The 24,458-nt window shown below is 40.4% G+C and overlaps 1 protein-coding gene across 1 annotated transcript in view; it reads right to left on the reverse strand.

Moving 5' to 3' along the window:
- Positions 1 to 10,810: 10,810 nt before the first annotated feature.
- LOC137623769 (ADP-ribosylation factor-like protein 6) overlaps positions 10,811 to 24,458 on the reverse strand; it is a 40,517-nt gene continuing 26,869 nt past the window's right edge. The window contains exons 3-4 of the mRNA XM_068354593.1: positions 23,283 to 23,455; positions 10,811 to 11,430 (exon numbers count right to left, since the gene is read on the reverse strand). Of these exons, the coding sequence (XP_068210694.1) occupies positions 11,206 to 11,430; positions 23,283 to 23,455 (398 nt within the window). The 3' untranslated portion in view covers positions 10,811 to 11,205. The remainder of the gene's footprint in view (positions 11,431 to 23,282; positions 23,456 to 24,458) is intronic.

Below are 24,458 nucleotides of genomic sequence, written 5' to 3' on the forward strand. Positions count from 1 at the left end.
AGTCCTCGTCGGTTGGGACCAGTTCCTCAATCCGATGATGCCTTCGTATCAGGCCTATTACCTTCCGATACGTCGAGTCCTCGGTCGGGGAACCTTCTCTACTGTCAGCAGTACCTTCCGTCTGATCCCGAGGAGCCGGGTCACCGGGCACTCCTACCGGGCGCTTCGGTTCTGGATCAACAGGCACTCCCCTGCGGTGGTACCGGTCTGCCCCGGCGGGAACCTCCGCACCAGGGTTGGGGGTCAGAACGGGCATCGCCGTGCCGGCGAGGACTACCGTCCGTGTAATCTCTCTGGGGGACGAGGACGCGGATCCCGTGGGCTGACCCGACGGAGGGAACCGTTCCTTTAAGTCCAAGGGCTGAGCCAGCTGTGCTGACTCGCCCAGGCTGCCTGTACGGAAGCACGGCTCCCCCCGCTGGGCTGGGTGAGCCGGAAGCTTCGCGGACTTACGCCTGCCCGAAGAGGCCTTCTCGCATTTCTCCCTGCGAGGGTCATATCTGCGGCTGGAAGATGGCCTTCGCGGCGAGTAATCCCTGGACCGCCGGTCCGGGGAACGCTGCAATTCACTCCTATGGGGAACGAAGACCCAATCACCATCGGGGGACCTACTCTTCCTGTACTTCCTCCGTGGAGACCGGGACCGTTTTCTACTGAACCTCGAGAGGGACCTTGAGCGGGAACGCCTGCTCCTGGACCGCTCTCTCCGTCGGCGGTGCCTCCTCCTCGCTTCCCCTTCTGAAGAGAACGAAGCACCATCATCTGAAGAGCCCGACGATACTGTACCACCCGACCGACGGGCAGGAGCGGGGGCTACGGAGGGCTTCGCGACCTGCTGCGTTCCAGAGGTCGAGGGTTGTAGGAAAGACTCCTGAACCGTCGTCAGAGCTGGAAAAGAGGTTGGACGTACTACACTAGGGAACCAGGTATCCAGGCCCTCTTCCATCCGCATTGGGGGCCTACCTGGCGTTTTAGGGAGCCTCCACCCGAAGGGCTCACTTACCGTGGAATCCAACTTTCCCTGGGCGTCACCAGCCGCTGAAGAACCTGAAACACAGGCCCACGAAGCGGGCGAAGAAACAGGCACTACATTACTACACCCCAAGGGGTCGTCGGAGGAGACGTGCCCCCCAAGCACAAGGGCAGACTCTCCAAAACCCCTAGACACAGCACTATCAGGCTCCCCACTAGCCTGAGAAGTCCCAGCAACCCCCACTTCATACACATTAGACTCCTGGGGAAGGGCTCTCGGCTCTTTCCCCGCAACGGACTTACCTCGTCCCCTACTCTGGGTAGGGGAAGGCGAGACAGAAGCCCCGTCGGACCGGCCACTGGGTGACGGTAACGGCGAAGAGATGCTAGATTTCCTGGGCGAACGTTTCGATGACTTCTTCTTAGTGCCATAACGCACCCACTGGATCTCACTCCAGCTAACACACTCAATGCACGTATCCGACGGCGAGCACACTCTGCCTCTACAGAAAGAGCAAATGGAATGAGGGTCCACTTCGGGCTTGGAAAGGAACGCTCCACACGACTTTCCGGCTCTAGGCCCAGGACAGCGGCGGATCTGCTCCATCGCACACAACCACAAGACACAGGAACGAAGGGAATAAACAAGGAATACACTTGGGAAGCACAAGGAAAGGCAGTGAACACGCGAGAACACAAGGGATAAGCACAGAGATACCACGCGGTAACCACGCGGGACACACGAGTCGGGAAACAAAGGGTCGTAAGAGAATGAGAGCGGCGTGATGGTATCACGACGCGACCAGAGAACTTACTGACTAACGGGACCCAAGCTGACGCCGACCTAGCTCAGGTCTACCCTCGGGGCACGTTCTCATTACTCCCGGGTTAGTCCTCCATAGAAAACGGACGTAGGGTATACTACACAAAACTCTGGTCGGTTGAGAGGAGATTACAGGTAACTCCTAAGAAAGTAATTCGAGGTAAGTATTTGTGTTGGAACAAACCATTTTTCTCTGCTGCCAATTCACACCTTTACAGACCTAGACTGTTAAGGGTGATGGTTTGAGGCATTTTAAAGGCTTTTCTTATATTTTCTTGGCTGGCAATATGTTGGTCACTTTGTGAGTGGCCAGAAATTCAGCACACATTTACAGACTACTGTACAGTACAGGCTTTTGTGGTATTTCTTGCACATCTTTTAATTTGGCTAAATATTTTGTTTTCAGTATAGTATACGATTGGGCATTTTGTTTTCTATTCATCGGATGATTCTGATTCTAATAATAATAATTTTGGCAATATTGGTATTGATAATGTTAATAGCAACAAAGGTAATAGTATACTGTAATAAGAACATGTATAATTCTTTTGCATTGACTTGATGTGGGATTTTCTCTTCGATTTCGGTAAGCAATAACATTCCTGCCCACAACCCTATGCCCATAGTATATGAAGAATACCTTACCTCCAATTTCCTTTTTCAAAGGGTCTTCTAACACACATCATGCCTCAAATCCTTCTTGGTCAGGAAATTTTACCTTTAATATACCCTTCATATTGCTTACAGATACTGTGTTACATAGCAAGGTCTTCTTTAGGGCGTGGTCAACTCACCGTCCTATAGTAGACCTCAAATAGACTGCGAGTTGGCAATAAACATTTGCCAGTCTCACTAAATCTTTCAGCCTTGGCAAATTTGCTTTAATTAACTTGTCATTGTTTTCAAGTCTGGTATGGGCAGGCAGTGAGTTGACTGCAATCATAGTGGCGACTTGGTAATAGAGGCGAGTTGACTGCACGAACTCAGCGGTAGTTCAGAAAGGGGAGTAAATTTACCCCACGTAAACAGAGATGGTTTGGAAAGTGAATAATGTTATTGGGTTGGGACCTCCATTCACAGGTATCTCTGTTACCTAACAGTGGCAACTGCGGTTGACATTAGCTACTAGCTTATTAGTACTGTACAATATATTGGAATTGCAAGCGCTACAAAATATGGACACAATGACAGGGACAAATAGGTTGAAATACTGTTAGGGTTGATAGACAAAGGACAGTTTCAAAATATTTTATTGTGCAATTTCACCAACAAAAATACAAAAAAATATCTAAATTTCTTTTCATTTTTGTTTCATGGACGGATATCAGTGGACGTACAAGTTTAAATACGCATCATCACATAATTTCATCACTGAGTAAATGGAAAAAACAATTCAGTATTTATATGGAAATAAAAAATTACAATACATATATCAACTGTTATACATACATTTAACTAAAAAATACAAACTTTACATACATATCTCCAAAGAACAAGTTTATGATGAAACTGGAGAAACATGAAAACTGCTTTGTGAAAATACCAATGTAATAATTTATTAATTTGAAACTCCCACAAAGTGTACACAAAGTGGTACCACTTACAGAATTACACAAAAGATTCCTTGCACAGTCTCTTTAGACTCCACTGGCCTGCTGTTTTCTTTTACTTATTTTTTAGTTTTTCTTTTTAATTTTGGTTGTCTAGCAACCCAGCTCTTTTAACTTTACCTTGCTCCAGTTTTGTCTTAGTTTAAAAAATCCTACAGCAAAGCTCAGTGTCCAGTTTTTTAACTATATAAGAGCAAGGAAATGCACACAGGTTTGTGCTTTGGTGTTTTGTAAACAATGATTCAAATATTAATCAATTTACTGAATGCTCTTGAAAATGCAGTGCTATAATCAAAGCTTCAAATAAAGTGTATTTTTAGTCATACAAATAATTCTGTACTCAAGTTAAGAAACCATCTGTTTGATTGTCTATAATTTTGTGAAAGATTTACTTTGAAAGCCTTGACAACTATGGCTTAAAGATGTTGAATTACCTTTATGATAAGGTATTTCTTTGTAATAGTTAAATAAGAAAACTAATAGGTGAATGAAGTATCAATTCTAAAGAACGTGCTCTTATTTTCTTGCACTAAAAATACCACTTGGACCTTGAAGCAAGATTGCTTTAAATGTCAAACATAGAATTTAAGCATCTACCATGGAAAACAATATTAATAAAGATAATGCAATATACCTTGAGGCATTGTATAAATTAATGGGAATGCATTTTATTAATCAGAGCCCAAAGTAGATACATGTTACCTACTCTGATTATTTTGAAATGCTTAAATAAAAAACGGGTACAGTGCTCAAAATACTAAACTTAACTAACAAGCTGCCTTAGCTTTCACTCTTGATTAGATATGTTCATAAGCTACTTTCTGCTTTTGAATATCTACTTCAATATGTTATACACTCTTGAAGCTGAGTAATGTATGTATGAAATCCAATACAATTCCATAGAAAATAAATTACCGTTTGCTAGTAGTGTATGAAATGCCTAGTAAAATATATATTTTACTGAAAGGTGTATACTTAGAATAAAATTCACTGATAATAAATGACTAGTATAGTTTAAATTTGCAAACTTAAGAGTTAAAAAAAATATTAAAAGAACTACAAAAAAATCAGGTACTGTGATGAGACAGGACTTTATATGAATAAATTAAAAAAAGCATGAATACAAAGATATTGTACTACTAAAATTACTCATCCTTTGAATGAAGAGTAGGGGAGTACATGATTCCCAGATAAGTATTGAAATAATTCATTTTACTTTGATAATTTTCTCAATAAGTTATAGAAAAAAAATTTAGATAATGTATATTTTTTAAACAACTCCATTCAAAATCACCTTAATCTAATACAGTGCATGAAGATTCATATTAAAGAGAAAGCAAAAAAAATGCACAAACAAGTCACCAAGGAAAAAAATAAATTTGACATATAATTAGAAAAATAATTTAACTTTGAAATATTTAATATAAAATTTCTTACTAAGCCCTAAGCCCATTATGAAAATTCCAAGACATAATATGATTAGCATTTTGTATTGCATTTCATAATTCAAAGTCCATCAACAATAACTTATCAGTTGTTTTATCACTGTTACCATTATAGAAATTTCAAACTACCCATCTTGGCTATAAGCACCTCTTGCTGACATCTATAAAGCAGTTTAAATTGTATGACTTCCATTGAAAAGCAGTGAAGTAAATCTCACAGCCTGTCGACTTAGATACTATATGGCCACATTTTGTATGCACAACTGAAGTCTTAAAAATGGAATTTTTCATAATAAAATTTATTACTTGCATACTATCCTGATATTCATATTGCTCCTCTCTCAAAGCTTGCTTATACTTTGTTTAACCCAACCCCACCCCAACAAATTTTTTTTTCTTAGTATAGTATGAGATAATCTAGCAACTAATAGCAATAACCATGAAGTGAGTAGGCCGTACCGTCTTTCGTGTTTCAGTCTTGAAGCTGAAACTAGTCCCTATCCTCTTTACATCACTAGTCAGTGGGGAGGAGGATGAGCATATACAGTATATATGAACATGAGATTAGTATAAAAATCAAAATGTTTATTATTAATATTCTGTTTATTTCTATGAACCCCCTTGTGATGTTCATAGTGCTGATTCCCACTCACTGACGGATGTGGGTTAGTGAAGAAAGTGACAGGCCATTTTTAGACCTAAAATAAACATATTTAATACTGTAGGCTCATCTCTTAGTCTAGAACAGTATCTTGGTAAAAAAACTCTCAAACTTGAGATTGTAATAACTTGATCCTCTCGATATAATGTTCCAAGCGGGAAATTTAATTGTAAATGAAAATGTACTCTATATATCAGCAGCTAATAAAGTACTGTACCTAAAGCCCTGCAATCTTGATAAGTAAACCAGGTTTCTTCAAGATAATGCATAAAAAATAGCAGCTGAAAGATTCCAGTCAAAATTGAAAGATGCAGCCACAGTTCTAATATCATGAACTCTAAATGTTCAAATCTTTCATCTGACTTGCATCCAACTCCTTGTTTGCCTCTATGATCAACTTTTAACAAGAAAGAATATCTCATTCTTGGACAGGACAATTGGAAATCCTAATGCTGCTAAACAAAAATGAGCTACTTAAGTCACTGTACTGTTTTTTAAAGACCCTGAATGTCTTTATTACTTGTTGAATCATGATGAATGGTGGTAAGGCACGTAGGTCCTGATTCACCAGTTCTGTATCAGAGCATCCACCTTCCATGCTAAAGGATCCAGAATAGGTGAATGAAAACCTCATATCTTTTTGTTTAATGAAATTATTGCAGGACGTTTGGTCGTCCCTACCAGCTCTAAATCTTTCAATACACTGACAGACACAGAGACCTTTCGATTGGAAGAATTTTGTTTTTCTGTCTTAACTACTCTCCCAAGATGCTTGATTTTCATGGGATAAAGCTTAGAAGAATTTTTTCCCTCATCTGTCCAAGTCTTTAGCATCTAGCTATTCGGTACAGGGATTTTGACCTTGTTTCCGGATATAAGCCAATGCTGTCATATTATCTGAAAACACTGCCATGCACTTTCCTATTACCACTGGTTCTTGACTTTGCAGCACCTCAACCTAAGCTACAAATCCCAGGTAACTGATATGAAGAGTTGATTCTTCCGTCGTCCATTTCAATAACAGATGAACAATATCTATTGTTGCTCCTGATACTTCATGCAAAGTATTTGTGAACAAAGAGAAGTCTAGGATCCTTATTTCTAAGGAAACTCCCTGGAATAATAATCGTCCTGCCACCTCATTATTTCAAGTTAGTTCTTTATCACTGTAATAGAGATTATCTAGGTTAAATATCCTGTACCAATTCTGATTGAGATTATATTGGAAAAATCATCTTCAGGATACCTATCAGAACAACTTCCTCCAAAGAAGCCATGGTCTCTAGAAGTCTTTTCCACATCCAAACTGACATATTCTTTATCCTTTTAAAATTTTCTAGCTAAAGAAGAAAAGACTGATGCTTCTTTAGGACGAATCATGGCAAACAGTGGAAAGGCATAGAGATCCAAATTAGACTAGTCATGTAACAGGGTATCCATCTTTCATAGTAAAGGATCCGGAACTAGGGTGCAAAAATTCTCGTTTGGTTGCCCCACCAATTCCAAACTTCTAGCCATTCTGACAAATGTAGAGACCATTAGTTTGGAACAGCCAAATTTTATCTACTTAATTGTTCTACTATGATGTTTTTCCTGGGATAAAGTAATGAAATAGGACCATTCCCTTTTGCTTGTCTAAATTAATGTCACTTTTGCTATTCAGTATAGGAATACTGACCTAATTCCCCCATTTTAGGATATAAGCTAATTCTGTCTTGCCGTTTGAATACACTGCCTTGCATTTCCCTCTTATCAGCATCTTTTAAGAAGCATCCATGAATAGAGAGGTCTGGAACCCTCATTCCTAAGTAAACTCCCTGGGATAACAGACCATAATTTCCACTCCAACTGTATCTGAAGTTGGTTCTTAGTTACTTATTTTTTATTCCTAAAGAGAAAGTCCTTTGAGATAGACCCATTAGAACTTCTCCAAAGCGACCAGGACTCTCCACTGCTTAGAACCTACATACTAGTTGACAAAAATCCCTTCCAAAATTGTTTAAAAAATAACCATTTCCAAAAACAAAACAAAACCCTGACTTGGCCATCCAAAATCAAAAAGCAACTGATCATCCTTTATCAACAACCTTTTGAACATATTTTTTTCCATAAGAGGAACAGTAAAAGCTAAGCATTCTTCACAACAATAATCTAAATCACAATACTGCTTCCCTGCACATATCACAAAGGGAATGGGAATCATGATCGCTCCGGAAACAATTCCCTTGCACAATCTATGCAGTGATTACTAACAAATGAAGAAGACATCCCTTACAGTCATTAATAACATATCAATTTGGAGAATTTGAAATGGAGTAAGCACACAGTCTACTTGATACCGTAGAAATAGAGACAAATAATGTTAAGGCCTCCATGCTATGATTATTACCATTAGCCACTATTTTGTCTCATCCTTTTAGAAACCGAGGCTTATTGAAAGGAGAAAAATTGGAATTATTTAGATTTTGGGGGTAAACAATATAAGCAAGCTTTGAAAGAGAAACTATATGAACACCAAGGAAAGTTCATAAAAATAAAAAGTGGTGTTTGATGACAAACATTGGTACTTCAAAGAAATTACCAACATACTTTTCTATCATATTAAAATACCTTTATCCTTTATAAACTTATATATTAATTCTACTCTTCTTGGAAATGTTGACAAGCCTTAATATTACTCAACACTATTGACAAACGTGCAACACTCCAATTCTTAACAAAACTGAAATACAAAGTACATAAATATAACACAATATAATATAAAATTAGTAAAAATACCTCAATATTAATATAACTCAAATATTTGGTGTAAATTCAGGTAAAATGCATTTTATCCACAAAAGATCCCACATATACAAATTGAAAATATTTTTTTCACCAATATCAAAGTGTTAAATACCAACTTTAAATAGAGAAAACAGTGGTCTGCCAACAATTTTAAGTCCCCAATTTATTAGATGCTCATTCCTAGAGTATGAAATTACACCACAGATGCATAACATTCCGATGTAGAGTAAACAAATAAAGGGTTTGTTTCTTTACAATGTTAGAATTTTTCTTAAAATGTGTTTTGAGTCACCGAGTCTCATACTTTTATTATAAACTTCTTTCCAGCCGTTTTTAAGAGTAATACAGTATAACGAAGCTTTAGTTATTAATTTGACTGGAGATCAAGTTTCCATCTGATACAATTAACACAATTTAGATATATTCTTCCCTAGGATTACTTACATAACATGATCCCAATAGCTGTTGTACACCACAGAATTTTTTTCATAGCCATGCCATGTGTTACTATTTATATTTAGGAGGATACACTTATCTTCCTTCACTTAGTTTTATAGGATCTTAACACCCCTCTATGATAGTGGGGTTGGCCTAGAGTACACTTCTTCAAAATGCAATGGAAGGGCTTTTCCTTGTTTAGAATTTTAAAAGATGAGATTGACCACGCCAAAAAATTAGGTCCCCAACTTCCTAAAATATATATTTTTTAATTGAGTTCCTAAGAACAAGGGCTGTGGAAAAATCTATTCTCTTAATTCCCTTGTAACCCTGATTCACCTGTCAATGTCATATTATACAATAATTTTATACCAGTCTTTCTTTGGGAATGGGAATGCATGGAGAAATCCAATAACCATCCAGTAAATGGTTTGTACATAAAAGCTAATTATCTTCCCTTTGACGTTCCAAATGTAGGCAATTTTTATTGTATTTTATAGGTGCATTCAAAGTCTATCTTTAGGAGATTTAACATATATCCCTATTGGTAGATCTAGAGAGAGACTTTTGCATTGTAAATTAAAACTAGATTGGACAATAAGCTCCTGACTGTTAGTGTTTTGAGTAATTGATCTGTTGATGGATTTTTGTATAATAACTACATGTGAACGTTAATATCCGAAGACTGAACTGAAAGTGGGGAGATTCATGAATAATGGAAACTCCAGGAGAGAATTGTCATTAAAATAAGGCAATAGGTAAATTGCATGTAATGTATTGTAATTACAAAGATTCAATTTTCCATTCTTTTTTAAGAAAAAATTTAAGAGAGCTCATTGCAGTAATAAATAATAATTTGCCATGGCTTTGCACATCTTATATTAATGGTCACTGGGATTGAATACGAAGTTTCCTTGCTATTAACTTCCTTCACACATTAATTTTTCCATCTTGAAAGAAATTCATCCATTAGTAATTTTGGGTAATGTAAAATTTCTGCCCAAACATCTTGGGCACTTATCCACTCATGGAATATTAATAAAAATAAGTCTGTGCCACCCCTGGACATACTATACTCACCAAATCTAAAATACTTCATCAGTTGACTAGATGCAGGGACCTTAATATTAATTAAATTCATCGCTGCATCATTTTCTAATAATAACTTGCAATTTACTTATTTAAATTCCTCTGAGACTTCCTGACTCAAAGGAAAAAAGGTCTAACAAGCTATAAAACCAGAGGCACACTGTTAAACTTTGATCTTCCCTAGGTACTGTCCAAAGCACTATACCTCTTGAGGACTTTCAATATTTTCATGTAATAATTTCCTCTTGTTTCAATATTACTACTGTATTCCGTGTTCAAATATTACTACTGTATTCCCTGTTCAAATACAGTATTACTACTGTATTCCTTGTTCAGATAAATCATTCAAATTAAAAATCAAAGAATAAACATATGTATACAGTACCAGGAAAGGGATTTTGACGAAGGAAAAATCTATTTCTGGGCGAGAGACCTGTGCCGCCCAGTGAAATACTCCTAGAGCACTATTTCTAAGGAATATAACTGCTATATATACCAGAGAAAAAAAGCATAGGAATGCCAGGTTGAACCCAGCTCGCTCACCTATATAAGGTGTCGGTATAAAATACTGGGGCGTGATAATTCACAACCAGAGGTCTCGCACCATTTAGATATCTCCTCTTCAAAATCCCCGCCACAGCGAGGTGCCGTTCAACACTACTACCACTAACCCAACCCACGCCAGTGACGACACTCCTTTATAGCACTTGTTGTTATTAAGTCCAACATGTTTTTTTCTTGTGTTTACCCTTGGATTTATCATTATTTTATAATCGATGGCCGATTCCCATGATACCCCATCGAAGTTAAGTACTTTATCCATGAGTTTTAGCGAGATTGGGCAGTGTAACCTCTGTTTTTATTAATTGAGAAGTGTTTATATATGAACGGCGTCCCCGTTCTTACCGTTCATGGTTCGGCTCTGCTCTTTTTCTCGTTAGTTCCTCCGTCATTAATATTTGTTCGAACTTTTAGGAGTTTATCTTTATAAAAAAATTGAACTCTTGGTGATGACGATTATTTACAATCTCAGGAAAGGGATAAAACATGCAATGAATAACTTACAGAAGGCACGCAAGATATGGCCACCAAATCTAAAAAACTGATTTTTATAAAACAATGTTTAGAGACTAGAGAATAATGGCAATATTATCTATATAGAACAGTGTTTGGAGACTAGAAAAAAATAGCAATATTATCTGTAAAAAAGCACAAGTTATCTGATGAATAATTCATAATGCAGATGCTTTCACATAATACGCATTTTCTTTTGGCTTAGGTTTAAAACTTGACAAAGGAAGTTGAGCACTAGGCTGAATATTATCACTGCTGCAAATAATGCAAAGCGAGAATTAAGGCTACGTACCCACAGGGAAGATTCTAACGTCTATTGTTGTTACCGACATTTTCTTTAATCTGGTTAGTGAGCCATTCAACCCCCTCATGTAATCCTTCACCCGTAACTGCATTTGAAGCAGTGATATGCCAGGGCTTGTCAGTGATTCGTTCTAAACCTAAAGCAGCAGATACCTTTACACTGCTAACAGCATCACGTACATCCATCTTGTTGGCAAAGAATAGGATAGGTAGCCGACGATGGCGCATCTGTAAAAAATTGAAAGTGTTTGATGTCATGTTGATGTTTTTGATTACCATCCATCAACCTAATAGTGAAAAATTGGAATACTTAGTATACAGTATTCTTTTAACAAGTTTTCAAAACTAGGAGATAAGTTAAACAAGAACTCCTTAAAAGAAAGGAAATAGAATTAGAAAATCCTCCAAATTAATCAATGTTTACAAGATTTCTAGTCTATGAATTTTCAATAGTTCAATTATACTATTTACTTTTCACTAAATCTACAGATTGTTACTTGGTATACATCTTGTTACAGTAAATATCACTATTTAGAGACCTGCAAATTTTGATAAACTAATAACCATAAAGTATAAGTTAATGATGAAAACAAAGAAACCCAATAAAATACAAAAACAGGGAATCTGTGCTAAATGTGCAGCAGTGCATTGTTGAGAAATGCTAAGCAACAAACGTATTGATGGGGAGAGCTTTAGAAATTTAGACATATTTGTTCTATTTCTCCTTAAACAGTGAGCATTCTTAATTATTATTATTATTATTATTATTACTATCCAAGCTACAACCCTAATTGGAAAAGCAAGATGCTATAAGCCCAGGGGCTCCAATAGGGAAAAATAGCCCAGTGAGGAAAGGAAATAAGGAAATAAATAACTGAAGAAAACAAATTAACAATAAATCATTCTAAAAAAAGTAATGTCAAAAGAGATATATCATATATAAACTATTAACAACGTCAACAACAAAAATGTCATATATAAACTATAATAAGACTCATGTCCGTCTGGTCAACAAAAAAGCATTTGCTCCAACTTTGAACTTTTGAAGTTCTACTGATTCAACAACCCGATTAGGAAGATCATTCCACAACTTGGTAACAGCTGGAATAAAACTTCTAGAGTACTGCGTAGTATTGAGTCTTATGATGGAGAAGGCCTGGCTATTAGAATTAACTGCCTGCCTAGTATTACGAACAGGATAGAATTGTCCAGGGAGATCTGAATGTAAAGGATGGTCAGAGTTATGAAAAATCTTATGCAACATGCATAATGAACTAATTGATCGACGGTGCCAGAGATTAATATCTAGATCAGGAATAAGAAATTTAATAGACCGTAAGTTTCTGTCCAACAAATTAAGATGAGAATCAGCAGCTGAAGACCAGACCGGAGAACAATACTCAAAACAAGGTAGAATAAAAGAATTAAAACACTTCTTCAGAATAGATTGATCACCGAATATCTTAAAAGACTTTCTCAATAAGCCAATTTTTTGTGCAATTGAAGAAGACACAGACCTTATATGTTTCTCAAAAGTAAATTTGCTGTCAAGAATCACGCCTAAAATTTTGAAAGAGTCATACAAATTTAAAGAAACATTATCAATACTGAGATCCGGATGTTGAGGAGCCACCGTCCTTGACCTACTTACAATCATACTTTGAGTTTTGTTAGGATTCAACTTCATACCCCATAATTTGCACCATGCACTAATTTTAGCTAAATCTCTATTAAGGGATTCACCAACCCCAGATCTACATTCAGGGGATGGAATTGATGCAAAGAGAGTAGCATCATCTGCATATGCAACAAGCTTATTTTCTAGGCTAAACCACATGTCATGTGTATATAGTATGAAAAGTAATGGGCCAAGAACACTACCCTGTGGAACACCGGATATCACATTCCTATACTCACTATGGTGCCCATCAACAACAACTCTTTGAGATCTACTACTTAAAAAATCAATAATAATGCTAAGAAACGACCCACCCACTCCCAACTGTTTCAGTTTGAAAACAAGGGCCTCATGATTAACACGGTCAAAGGCAGCACTAAAATCAAGGCCAATCATACGAACTTCCCGACCACAATCAAGGGATTTCTGTACTGCATTGGAGATTGTAAGAAGGGCATCACATGCTCCAAGGCCTTTCCGAAAACCAAATTGCAAACTAGGGAATAGATGATTACCTTCAGCAAACCTATTAAGACGTTTTGCCAGAAGACGTTCAAAAACTTTAGATAATATGGGAGTTATGGAAATTGGGCGGTAATCAGTGGGACTTGAGCTACCACAAACACATTTACATAGAGGAGTAACATTACCAATTCTCCAACAAGTGCTAAAAGCTCCTCTTCTTGCTAACTTGCGTAAAATAACAGATAACTTTGGAGCTAAGAAATCTGCTGTCTTTATAAAAAACAAAGGAAAAATACCATTAGGGTCTACACCTCCATAAGCATCAAGGTCCAACAACAGAGCTTTAATCTCACGAGATCGAAAAGCTAAACTAGTTAGTTTAGCCTCAGGAAAACAGGAATGAGGAAGTTCAAATTTTTCATTACTCTGTTTACTGTCAAAAACATCAGCCAAAAGGGTTGCCTTTTCCTTTGGACAGTGAGTGACTGAGCCATCTGGTTTAAGTAAAGGAGGAACTGTTGCATCTACACCAAAGAGTGCAGATTTAAGGGTAGACCACCATTTATGTTCCTGAGTTGTACCAGAGAGGGTTTCTTTTATGATTAAATTGTACTCCTTTTCAGTTGAGGCATAAACTCTCTGAGCAAAAGCTCGAAGCTGAGTATAGTTGTTCCAGGTCAAATCTGATCTGTTACCCTTCCAAAGGTGATAGGCCTCCTGCTTCTCCAAATAAGCACGTCTACAATCATCATTGAACCACGGTTTGTCCTTCATTCGGTACCTTAGCACACGAGAAGGGATACGCCTATCAATTATGTTGACTAGATTCTCATTCAAAGGGACAACAGGATCTACACTATTATATAATTGTGACCAATTCAAGCACAAAAGATCATGCAAAATCCCATTCCAGTCTGCTTGGGATTTCATATAAATTTTACAAGAATATGATATATCAGGGACAGGCTGCTCAGTCTTCACTAATAATGAAATCAAGGCATGATCAGAAGTCCCGACTGGAGAACCAACCTTACTAGTTATAACGCCAGGGGAGTCAGTGTATACGAGGTCCAAGCAATTACCAGACCTGTGAGTAGCTTCATTTATGATTTGCTCACAGCCTGATTCTGAGGCAAAGTCTAAAGCTCTTAAGCCATGGCGATCAGTAGGAGAGATAGAACTCAACCACTCCCTATGGTGAGCATTAAAATCACCAACAAAGACAAACGAAGCCTTTCTATCATCTTCTTGTATCTTAGCCATAATGGTAAGAAGACAATCAAAGATAGAATCATCCATGTCTGGATTCCGGTAGATTGAACACAAATAAAAGTTGTTATGCCTGCCACAAACTTTTATTACCTGAATCTCATGACATCCACATTGATAGCAGGACTTATGAGAAGCAGGGTACTCGGTCCTAATATACACCGCCATTCCCCTGGCCCTAGGAATGGAATCACGTTTCAGCATTATTGGCTTCTTAAAACCAGTTATAAGGAGCTCAGATGAGTGCCTCATATTAGAAACCAAAGTTTCTGAGCACAAAAGAATATCATACTGTCTGGACGCAACTGTAAGGTCTCGGATATTTGCATGAAGACCACGAATATTGCAATACAGAAGACGACATTGACGAAATCTAGGACGTACTGGTCCCGGATTTTGCTCAATGTCTCCAGACAGCATAAGAATTAATTCAAGAACACTGTATATTTTACACCCAAGATGTTTGAAAATATAATGCCTTTTCTGAACCACCAGATAAGATTCAAAATGTATTATATTATGCTAATATTGCATAGCACAATAAATTTCTTAACATTTTATACTGCTTAATGTCATTAAGGCACTATAATTATACATACATACATACATATACCAAAGGCACTTCCCCCAATTTTGGGGGGTAGCCGACAACAACAAGAAACAAAACAAAAAGGGGACCTCTACTCTCTACGTTCCTCCAGCCTAACCAGGGACTCAGCCGAGTTCAGCTGGTACTGCTAGGGTGCCACAGCCCAACCTCCCACATTTCCACCACAGATGAAGCTTCATACTGCTGAGTCCCCTACTGCTGCTACCTCCGCGGTCATCTAAGGCACCGGAGGAAGCAGCAGGGCCTACCAGAACTGCGTCACAATCGCTCGCCATTCATTCCTATTTCTAGCACGCTCTCTTGCCTCTCTCACATCTATCCTCCTATCACCCAGAGCTTTCTTCACACCATCCATCCACCCAAACCTTGGCCTTCCTCTTGTACTTCTCCCATCAACTCTTGCATTCATCACCTTCTTTAGCAGACAGCCATTTTCCATTCTCTCAACATGGCCAAACCACCTCAACACATTCATATCCACTCTAGCCGCTAACTCATTTCTTACACCCGTTCTCACCCTCACCACTTCGTTCCTGACCCTATCTACTCGAGATACACCAGCCATACTCCTCAGACACTTCATCTCAAACACATTCAATTTCTGTCTCTCCATCACTTTCATTCCCCACAACTCCGATCCATACATCACAGTTGGTACAATCACTTTCTCATATAGAACTCTCTTTACATTCATGCCCAATCCTCTATTTTTTACTACTCCCTTAACTGCCCCCAACACTTTGCAACCTTCATTCACTCTCTGATGTACATCTGCTTCCACTCCACCATTTGCTGCAACAACAGACCCCAAGTACTTAAACTGATCCACCTCCTCAAGTAACTCTCCATTCAACATGACATTCAACCTTGCACCACCTTCCCTTCTCGTACATCTCATAACCTTACTCTTACCCACATTAACTCTCAACTTCCTTCTCTCACACACCCTTCCAAATTCTGTCACTAGTCGGTCAAGCTTCTCTTCTGTGTCTGCTACCAGTACAGTATCATCCGCAAACAACAACTGATTTACCTCCCATTCATGATCATTCTCGCCTAACAGTTTTAATCCTCGTCCAAGCACTCTAGCATTCACCTCTCTCACCACTCCATCAACATACAAGTTAAACAACCAGGGCGACATCACACATCCCTGTCTCAGCCCCACTCTCACCGGAAACCAATCGCTCACCTCCTTTCCTATTCTAACACATGCTTTACTACCTGTGTAGAAACTTTTCACTGCTTGCAACAACCTTCCACCAACTCCATATAACCTCATCACATTCCACATTGCTTCCCTATCAACTCTATCATATGCTTTCTCCAGATCCATAAACGCAACATACACCTCCTTACCTTTTGCTAAATATTTCTCGCATATCTGCCTAACTGTAAAAATCTGATTCATACAACCCCTACCTCTTCTAAAACCACCCTGTACTTCCAAGATTGCATTCTCTGTTTTATCCTTAATCCTATTAATCAGTATTCTACCATACACTTTTCCAACTACACTCAACAAACTAATAATTATACTGTAATAAAAAAGCTAAATCAATATTTACTAGTGCGCCAATGACCTTCGATGTCAGGATGCCAGAAAACTCAAAATCAATTAATCAATCTGCCTTTTAAATAAACAAAATAATATGTTATTATGTCAACACACCAAGTAAAATGTTATTTTCCTTAGTAAAATAAATTTTTGAATATACTTACCCGATGATCATATAGCTGTCAGCTCTGCTGCCCGACAGAAAAACCTACGGGCGGAATACGCCAGCGATCGCTATACAGGTGGGGGCGTACATCAACAGCGCCATCTGTCAAGTAGGTACTCAAGTACTCGATGTCAACAAAGAACCAATTTTCTCCTCTGTCCACTGGGTCTCTATTGGGGAGGATGGGTGGGTCCTTTAATTTATGATCATCGGGTAAGTATATTCAAAAATTTATTTTACTTAGGAAAATAACATTTTTCAATATTAAACTTACCCGATGATCATATAGCTGATTCACACCCAGGGGGGTGGGTAGAGACCAGCATTACATGTTGACATTATATGAGCTAAGTATTCCGTATTTTATTTTAGCAGTTATTCAAAATAACAAACATAAAATAAATAAGTACCTGGTAAGGAAGTCGACTTGAACAATTACTCTGCCTTTTTAAGTACGTCTTCCTTACTGAGCCTCGCGATCCTCATAGGATGCTGAGCGACTCCTAGGAGCTGAAGTATGAAGGGTTGCAACCCATACTAAAGGTCCTCATCAAAACCTCTAATCTAGGCGCTTCTCAAGAAATGACTTTGACCACCCGCCAAATCAAGTAGGATGCGAAAGGCTTCTTAGCCTTCCGGACAACCCAAAACAATAATAAAACATTTCAAGAGAAAGATTAAAAAGGTTATGGAATTAAGGAATTGTAGTGGTGGAGCCCTCACCACTACTGCACTCGTTGCTACGAATGGTCCCAGAGTGTAGCAGGTCTCGTAAAGAGACTGGACATTCTTAAGATAAAAGACGCGAACACTGATTTGCTTTTCCAATAGGTTGCGTCGAATATATTTTGCAGAGATCTATTTTGTTTAAAGGCCACGGAAGTTGCGACAGCTCTAACTTCGTGTGTCCTTACCTTCAGCAAAGCTTGGTCTTCCTCATTCAGATGGGAATGAGCTTCTCGTATTAACAGTCTGATAAAATAGGATAAAGAATTCTCTGACAAAGGCAAAGATGGATTCTTAACTGAACACCATAAAGCTTCAGACGGGCCTCGAAAAGGTTTTTAAATAGAACTTAAGAGCTCTTACAGGACATAATACTCTTTCTAGTTCATTTCAAACCATGCGATAAGTTTGGAATATCGAACGATATTGGTCAAGGTCGAGAAGGCAGCTCGTGTTTGGCTAGAAAACCAAGTTGTAGAACATGTAGCCGTTTCGGATGAGAATCCGATGTTCTTGCTGAAGGCATGAATCTCACTGACTCTTTTAGCTGTGGTTAAGCATATCAGGAAAAGAGTCTTAAAGGTGAGATCTTTCAGGGAGGCTGATTGAAGTGGTTCGAACCTGTCTGACATAAGGAATCTTAGTACCACGTCTAAATTCCAACCAGGTGTAACCAAACGACGCTCCTTCGTGGTCTCAAAAGACTTAAGGAGGTCTTGTAGATCTTTATTGTTGGAAAGATCTAAGCCTCTGTGACGGAAGACTGATGCCAACATGCTTCTGTAACCCTTGATAGTGGGAGCTGAAAGAGATCGTTCTTTCCTCAGATATAAGAGAAAGTCAGCTATTTGAGTTACAGAGGTACTGGTCGAGGATACGGATACTGACTTGCACCAGTTTCGGAAGATTTCCCACTTCGATTGGTAGATTCTAAGGGTGGATGTTCTCCTTGCTCTAGCAAACGCTCTGGTTGCCTCCTTCGAAAAGCCTCTAGCTCTCTCGAGTCTTTCGATAATCTGAAGGCAGTCAGACGAAGAGCGTGGAGGCCTTGGTGTACCTTCTTTACGCGTGGCTGACGTAGAAGGTCCACCCTTAGGGGAAGTGTTCTGGGAACGTCTACTAGCCATCGAAGTACCTCAGTGAGTTATTCTCTCGCGGGCCAGAGGGAAGCAACTAGCGTCAACCTTGTCCCTTCGTGAGAGGCGAACTTCTGCAGTACCTTGTTGACAATCTTGAACGGAGGGAATGCATATAGATCTAGATGTGACCAATCTAGTAGAAAGGCATCTATATGAACTACTGCTGGGTCCGGGATAGGTGAGCAAACTATTGGGAGCCTCTTGGTCATCGAGGTTGCGAAGAGATCTATGGTTGGCTGGCCCCAGGTGGCCCAAAGTCTCTTGCATACATCCTTGTGGAGGGTCCAATCTGTTGGAATTATTTGTCCCTTCCTACTGAGACAATCTGCTATGACATTCAAGTTGCCTTGGATGAACCTCGTTACTAGTGAAAAGTCTAGACCTGTTGACCAGGTGAGGAGGTCCCTTGCGATCTCGTACCATGTCAGAGAGTAGGTCCCTCCTTGCTTGGAGATGTACGTCAAAGCCGGGTGTTGTCCGAGTTCACCTCCACCACTTTGCCTTGAAGGAGAGACCTGAAGCTTTTCCAGGTCAGACGTACTGCCAGTAGCTTCTTGCAGTTGAAATGCATTGTCCTTTGACTCGAGTTCCATAATCCCGAGCATTCCCTACCGCCTAATGTCGCACCCCAGCCTACGTCCGATGCGTCCGAGAAGAGAACGTGGTTGGGAGTCTGAACAGTCAGGGGAAGACCCTTTCTAAGGTTGATAAAGTCCTTTCACCAAGTCAGACCAGACTTTATCTTTCCGGAAACCGGGATCGAGACCGCTTCTAGCGTCTTGTCCTTTTTCCAGTGAAAAGCTAGATGATACAGAAGAGGACGGAGGTGTAGTCTTCCAAGTGACACAAAAGAACCACGGATGACAGTGTCCTTACCAGACTCATCCACAGCCTGACAGGGCAGCATTCCTTCTTCAGCATCTTCTGGATGGATAGCAGGGCTGGGGGTTGATCGTCTAGTTCAGCAAAGTCCTCATCAGAGGGTTCCTTATCCGAAACTGATGAGGAAACGGCAACGGAGTGGGCAACGTCTGACTCGCTGAATCCGGTCGCACTGGTGGATGCGTGACGGAGCCGGACGCAATATCATGGTACTGCTGCACAGTCTGTGAACTGTCAACCATGGGGACGCGAGGAAGTACAGCGTCAACCCGAAACTGTCTAGACTGTCTGGGTTGTGCAGTCAACACCCTACCGGGTTGCTGAGGTTGACGCACTGCGTCACAACAAGTCACCTCTGCTGGTTGTTGAACGTCTTCCTAGTGACACACTTCAACAACCACCTCCGAGCGTCGCTTAACGTCAACGTGCGACTGGCAACCCACACTGGGTCGCATCGGTGGAGGAACCACCTCAACTGGCGGACGCGAGTAGGATACCTCAGTGTCAACAGGGCGCACAACCAACCGGTAGGAAGATTGTTGGCCAGAAGGTTCTTCTCCGTAAAAAGTCCTCTATCAAGGACACAAGCTTGGACTGCATGTCTTGCAGCAAAGCCCATTAGGGTCTACGGGAGCAGGTGTGGCAACAGACGGGGTTAGCGACTGAAGCGGAACCATTTACCATCCCTGGAAGCCTTGTTATGCTTTAATTAAAGTCCATAGGAGGCTAAGCAGCTTAAGGCTCCTCTCCAAATGACAGAGTCCTCAAAGGAATATCAGTAGGAGGGAGAACAGCACTTTCTCATCCACAGGAACCTTGTCCGAGAAAAGCTAGGTTATCTCAGTGAGGGTCTCACTGGTGCATAAGCAGCAGACCAGAAGGCAACGTTATGTAACTGCTTGACAGTCTGTGAACTGTCAAAAACTGAACTGTCAACCACAACAGGTGCGTGAGGACATACAGCACTGGTGCATTAGCAGCAGACCAGAAGGCAACGTTATGTAACTGCTTGACAGTCTGTGAACTGTCAACCACAACAGGTGCGTGAGGACATACAGCACTGGTGCATTAGTAGCAGACCAGAAGGCAACGTCATGTAACTGCTTGACAGTCTGTGAGCTGGCAACAACCAAAGCTGTGTGGGGAAGCCTCAACTCCTGACTGACTAGTCTGCTGCGGGTGAGTGGCGGTAACCACAGTGGGTTGCGGAGGCTGACGCACCGTGTCAAAACACGGCAGCTTAACTCCACCCTCCTGTTGTTGTGGTAGCTCACGCACGGCAACGGAGTGCTCCGTGCGTCTGTGGGAGTCAGCATGCGTCTGGCAGGGTCGACTGCGCATGGGTGGAGGAGCTCTCACAGCCGGAGTGTGGGAGCAGGCAGCCTCAGCGTCTGCTGGGCGCACAACCGTGGCAGGTTGTAGGCTAACGGGTGGAGCGCCAACCTCTCCGCAGCCGGAGTGTGGGAGCAGGCAGCCTCAGCGTGAGCTGGGCGCACAACCGTGGCAGGTTGTAGGCTAACGGGTGCAGCGCCAACCTCTCCGCAGCCGGAGTGTGGGAGCAGGCAGCCTCAACGTGAGCTGGGCGCACAACCGTGGCAGGTTGTAGGCTAACGGGTGCAGCGTTAACCTTCTCCGCACGAAACTCCTGCATAACCGCAGCTAACTGAGTCTGCATAGACTGCAGTAAAGACCACTCAGGGTCTACAAAAGCGGCAACAGACGGAGCTACTGTCCGTTGTGACTGAGGGTCTAAAACAGCGGGTGCGGCAACAGACGGAGTTACTGCCTGTTGCGGTACCACCTTGCCTCTCTTGGGAGATGTGCAGTCGTCGGATGACTGCAGCGAGTCCGAACTGACCCAGTGGCTACAACTGGGCCGTTGGACTTGCGCGGAAGGGACCGACTTGCACTTAATAAGCTGCGAGACCTTGGTCCAAGGTTTCTTACGAGAAACCTCTTCCGCAGACGAGAAGTAAATGGGCTCTCTCGTCTTTGTGTGGGTGGGGCGATCTTGGGTAGATACGCCCGAAACCACGGAGGGAAAAACGTCTGTTCGCTGATCAAGGCCTGAGGAACCCATAAGTCGTTCGACATTACTTCTCCCCTGGGCTTGGGAGCTTGCAAGAGGTCCCGGACTAGGTGAACGACAGGCACGAACAGACGAACCCTCGGACGCAACACTGTAACACTTTGCGCATATCACTTTATCACTTTGATTTTCTGTTTTGCACTTATTTCACTGAAATCGAAACTTTTACTGATTTCTACCTGAAACACGCAATCCTACCCTTCATTAAAAGGTAGTAATTGCGAAAACAGTCGTATAATGCAACAGAAAACAGATATAAAGATAAAGAATTCAGTGGCTGGAAAAGAGACTAAACACTAGATCAAATAAACTACGTTTACAATCTCTCACCGCACATAGCCTGGGAACAAGAATAAAACCCTAGAAACGTTTTACCTTCTTCCCCTACAGCGACTAGGGAGGAGAGTAAAACGAGAACAACGTTACCCGCTTGAACGAAACGTTTTATCTCCTCTCTCTCCCTCCGTCTCTATCTCTCTCTTTCTCTCTAGATTACGCACCTGAGAGAAGAGCCCAATTATATATCGTCAAAGCATGTTATTTGCTAAAGGAAAAAACTGAAAGGTTTTCCAAATAAAAAGTTCCTTTAATTTAGAATTTAAACCATTTAAGCTAAGAAAGAATGAACGAAACGCTAGAATAGGTTTACTCTTACTGCAAAGTGAAACCGTGATACACTCTCTCTCTATCGTAACGATAGAGCGCAAGTTGAACGTCCTGAACGTCAACAACTGCGTAGACTAAAAAACTAAACGTTAGTTCATCTTTGAAAACAGTACGAGACTATCAAAGAAATTCTTTCATAAAACATTAAATTTAAAAAGTTTTAAATTCTTTAAAGGTTAAATACGATATAACGGGTTCAACGTTGATTAACTTCGGTTCCAAGTTAGGACCGCCTACTAAAAGGAAAGGTCGCAAATAAACAAAACATAAAAATTTATTTTTATATGTTTATAATAAAAGGAAAGTTAATCGAAGAGGCCTAATAAAGGCGGAGAGATATAAAATATAAAGATCTATAACGTGTTAAGCAAAATTACTAAAAACCTAAACACACTTCCGTCTAAGGGAAGGGTCGGCCATTTAAAAGTGAAAGAGAGTCCATACTCTCTTTGTCACCAAAATAAAATCTATCCAAAACGAGTTCAAGTTTTGAAATGAAGATAAAACCCCTGCATAGCGAAAGCTCAAAACTGGAATAGTGTACTTCACCAAATAGTTGTGAAAACAAATCCAGTTAGTAACAGCGTATTTAGTAGGTCTTGCCAGTGGCACGACAGAGAGAAAATTGGTTCTTTGTTGACATCGAGTACTTGAGTACCTACTTGACAGATGGCGCTGTTGATGTACGCCCCCACCTGTATAGCGATCGCTGGCGTATTCCGCCCGTAGGTTTTTCTGTCGGGCAGCAGAGCTGACAGCTATATGATCATCGGGTAAGTTTAATATTGAAAATTATTAGTTTATGAATACATTTGTCATAAATCAGACTTACTTCTTGATGTTGCAGCAACATATCCAATTCATCTTTTGCAACAACAAGGCGTAGTTTATCACTTGAATCAACAACAAAGATCACGCCTTCACAATCATGATAATAATGCTCCCAGAGACTGCGATAACGACCTTGTCCTGACATGTCAAATGCAGTGAAACCAACGTTTTTGGCTGAAAACAAAAACAGGTCCTAATATTAATATAACTTACATTAATATAACTCAATGATAGGGAACCTCAATTTATCTTTCATATAAAATACATTAAAGGTACTATACAAACAGTTTCTTGATAAAGTGCACTTTACGCCTTCTGTATTTTGAAATAAAGGTTATGTAAGAAAAACTTTCCACATTTCACACCAAAAACACAAATATTGAATAAATATAGGCAAGATAAAATTAAATAAAATTCTACTTATTTCAACATTCCATGAAAATGCCCATATTGGTATTATTTTCAAAAGAGAATATTTTCATGGCTATACATTTTCAAAGTCGTAAAATAATAACCTTTGCTCTGAAACATTACCTACTACTCCATAATTCAACTCATTTCTACAAAGGAGCCAATAGAACGGATTTTGAGCGAAGCGAAAAATCTATTTTTGGGTGAGATAGCCATGGCGTCCTGATGGAAGGTTCCTTTTTGGTAGCTTCCTTGGGTATATAAACTACTAGATATTCCCAGAGAATTTAACCACAGGTTATCACAGAATTCTAACTTCTGGAGCGAGTATCCTAAAGGTTTCCCTTTAAGACATCGTATATCAACAGGGGACGCATGTATTAACGCGCCACATAGCTATCTGCACCCCACATAGAGTTAACACTTCGATGTGTAGGGGCGGAGAATAGCTGGGGAGCCGTTCCACAGCTAATCTCGTCCGTGGCTACTTTTGGTACTCGAGACGTAAACAAACGGGCGCCATTGCTAAATGACGTCACGTCCGTCCTCATCCTGAAGCCAGTTGCTTGCCGATCACCATGATACAGCAGGACAGGGTGGGACCTGAAAGGCTGGACGAAGTAGCAGGGAGGGTCCATCAGGACGCCATGGCTATCTCACCCAAAAATAGATTTTTTGCTTCGCTCAAAATCCGTTTTTTGGGCTCAAGCCATGGCGTCCTGATGGAAGAATACCAGAGAATCAATGTATCGTGGTAGATTTTCCC

The sequence above is a fragment of the Palaemon carinicauda genome, chromosome 30 (genome assembly GCF_036898095.1).
Source record: "Palaemon carinicauda isolate YSFRI2023 chromosome 30, ASM3689809v2, whole genome shotgun sequence".
Taxonomy (NCBI): Eukaryota; Metazoa; Arthropoda; class Malacostraca; order Decapoda; family Palaemonidae; genus Palaemon; species Palaemon carinicauda.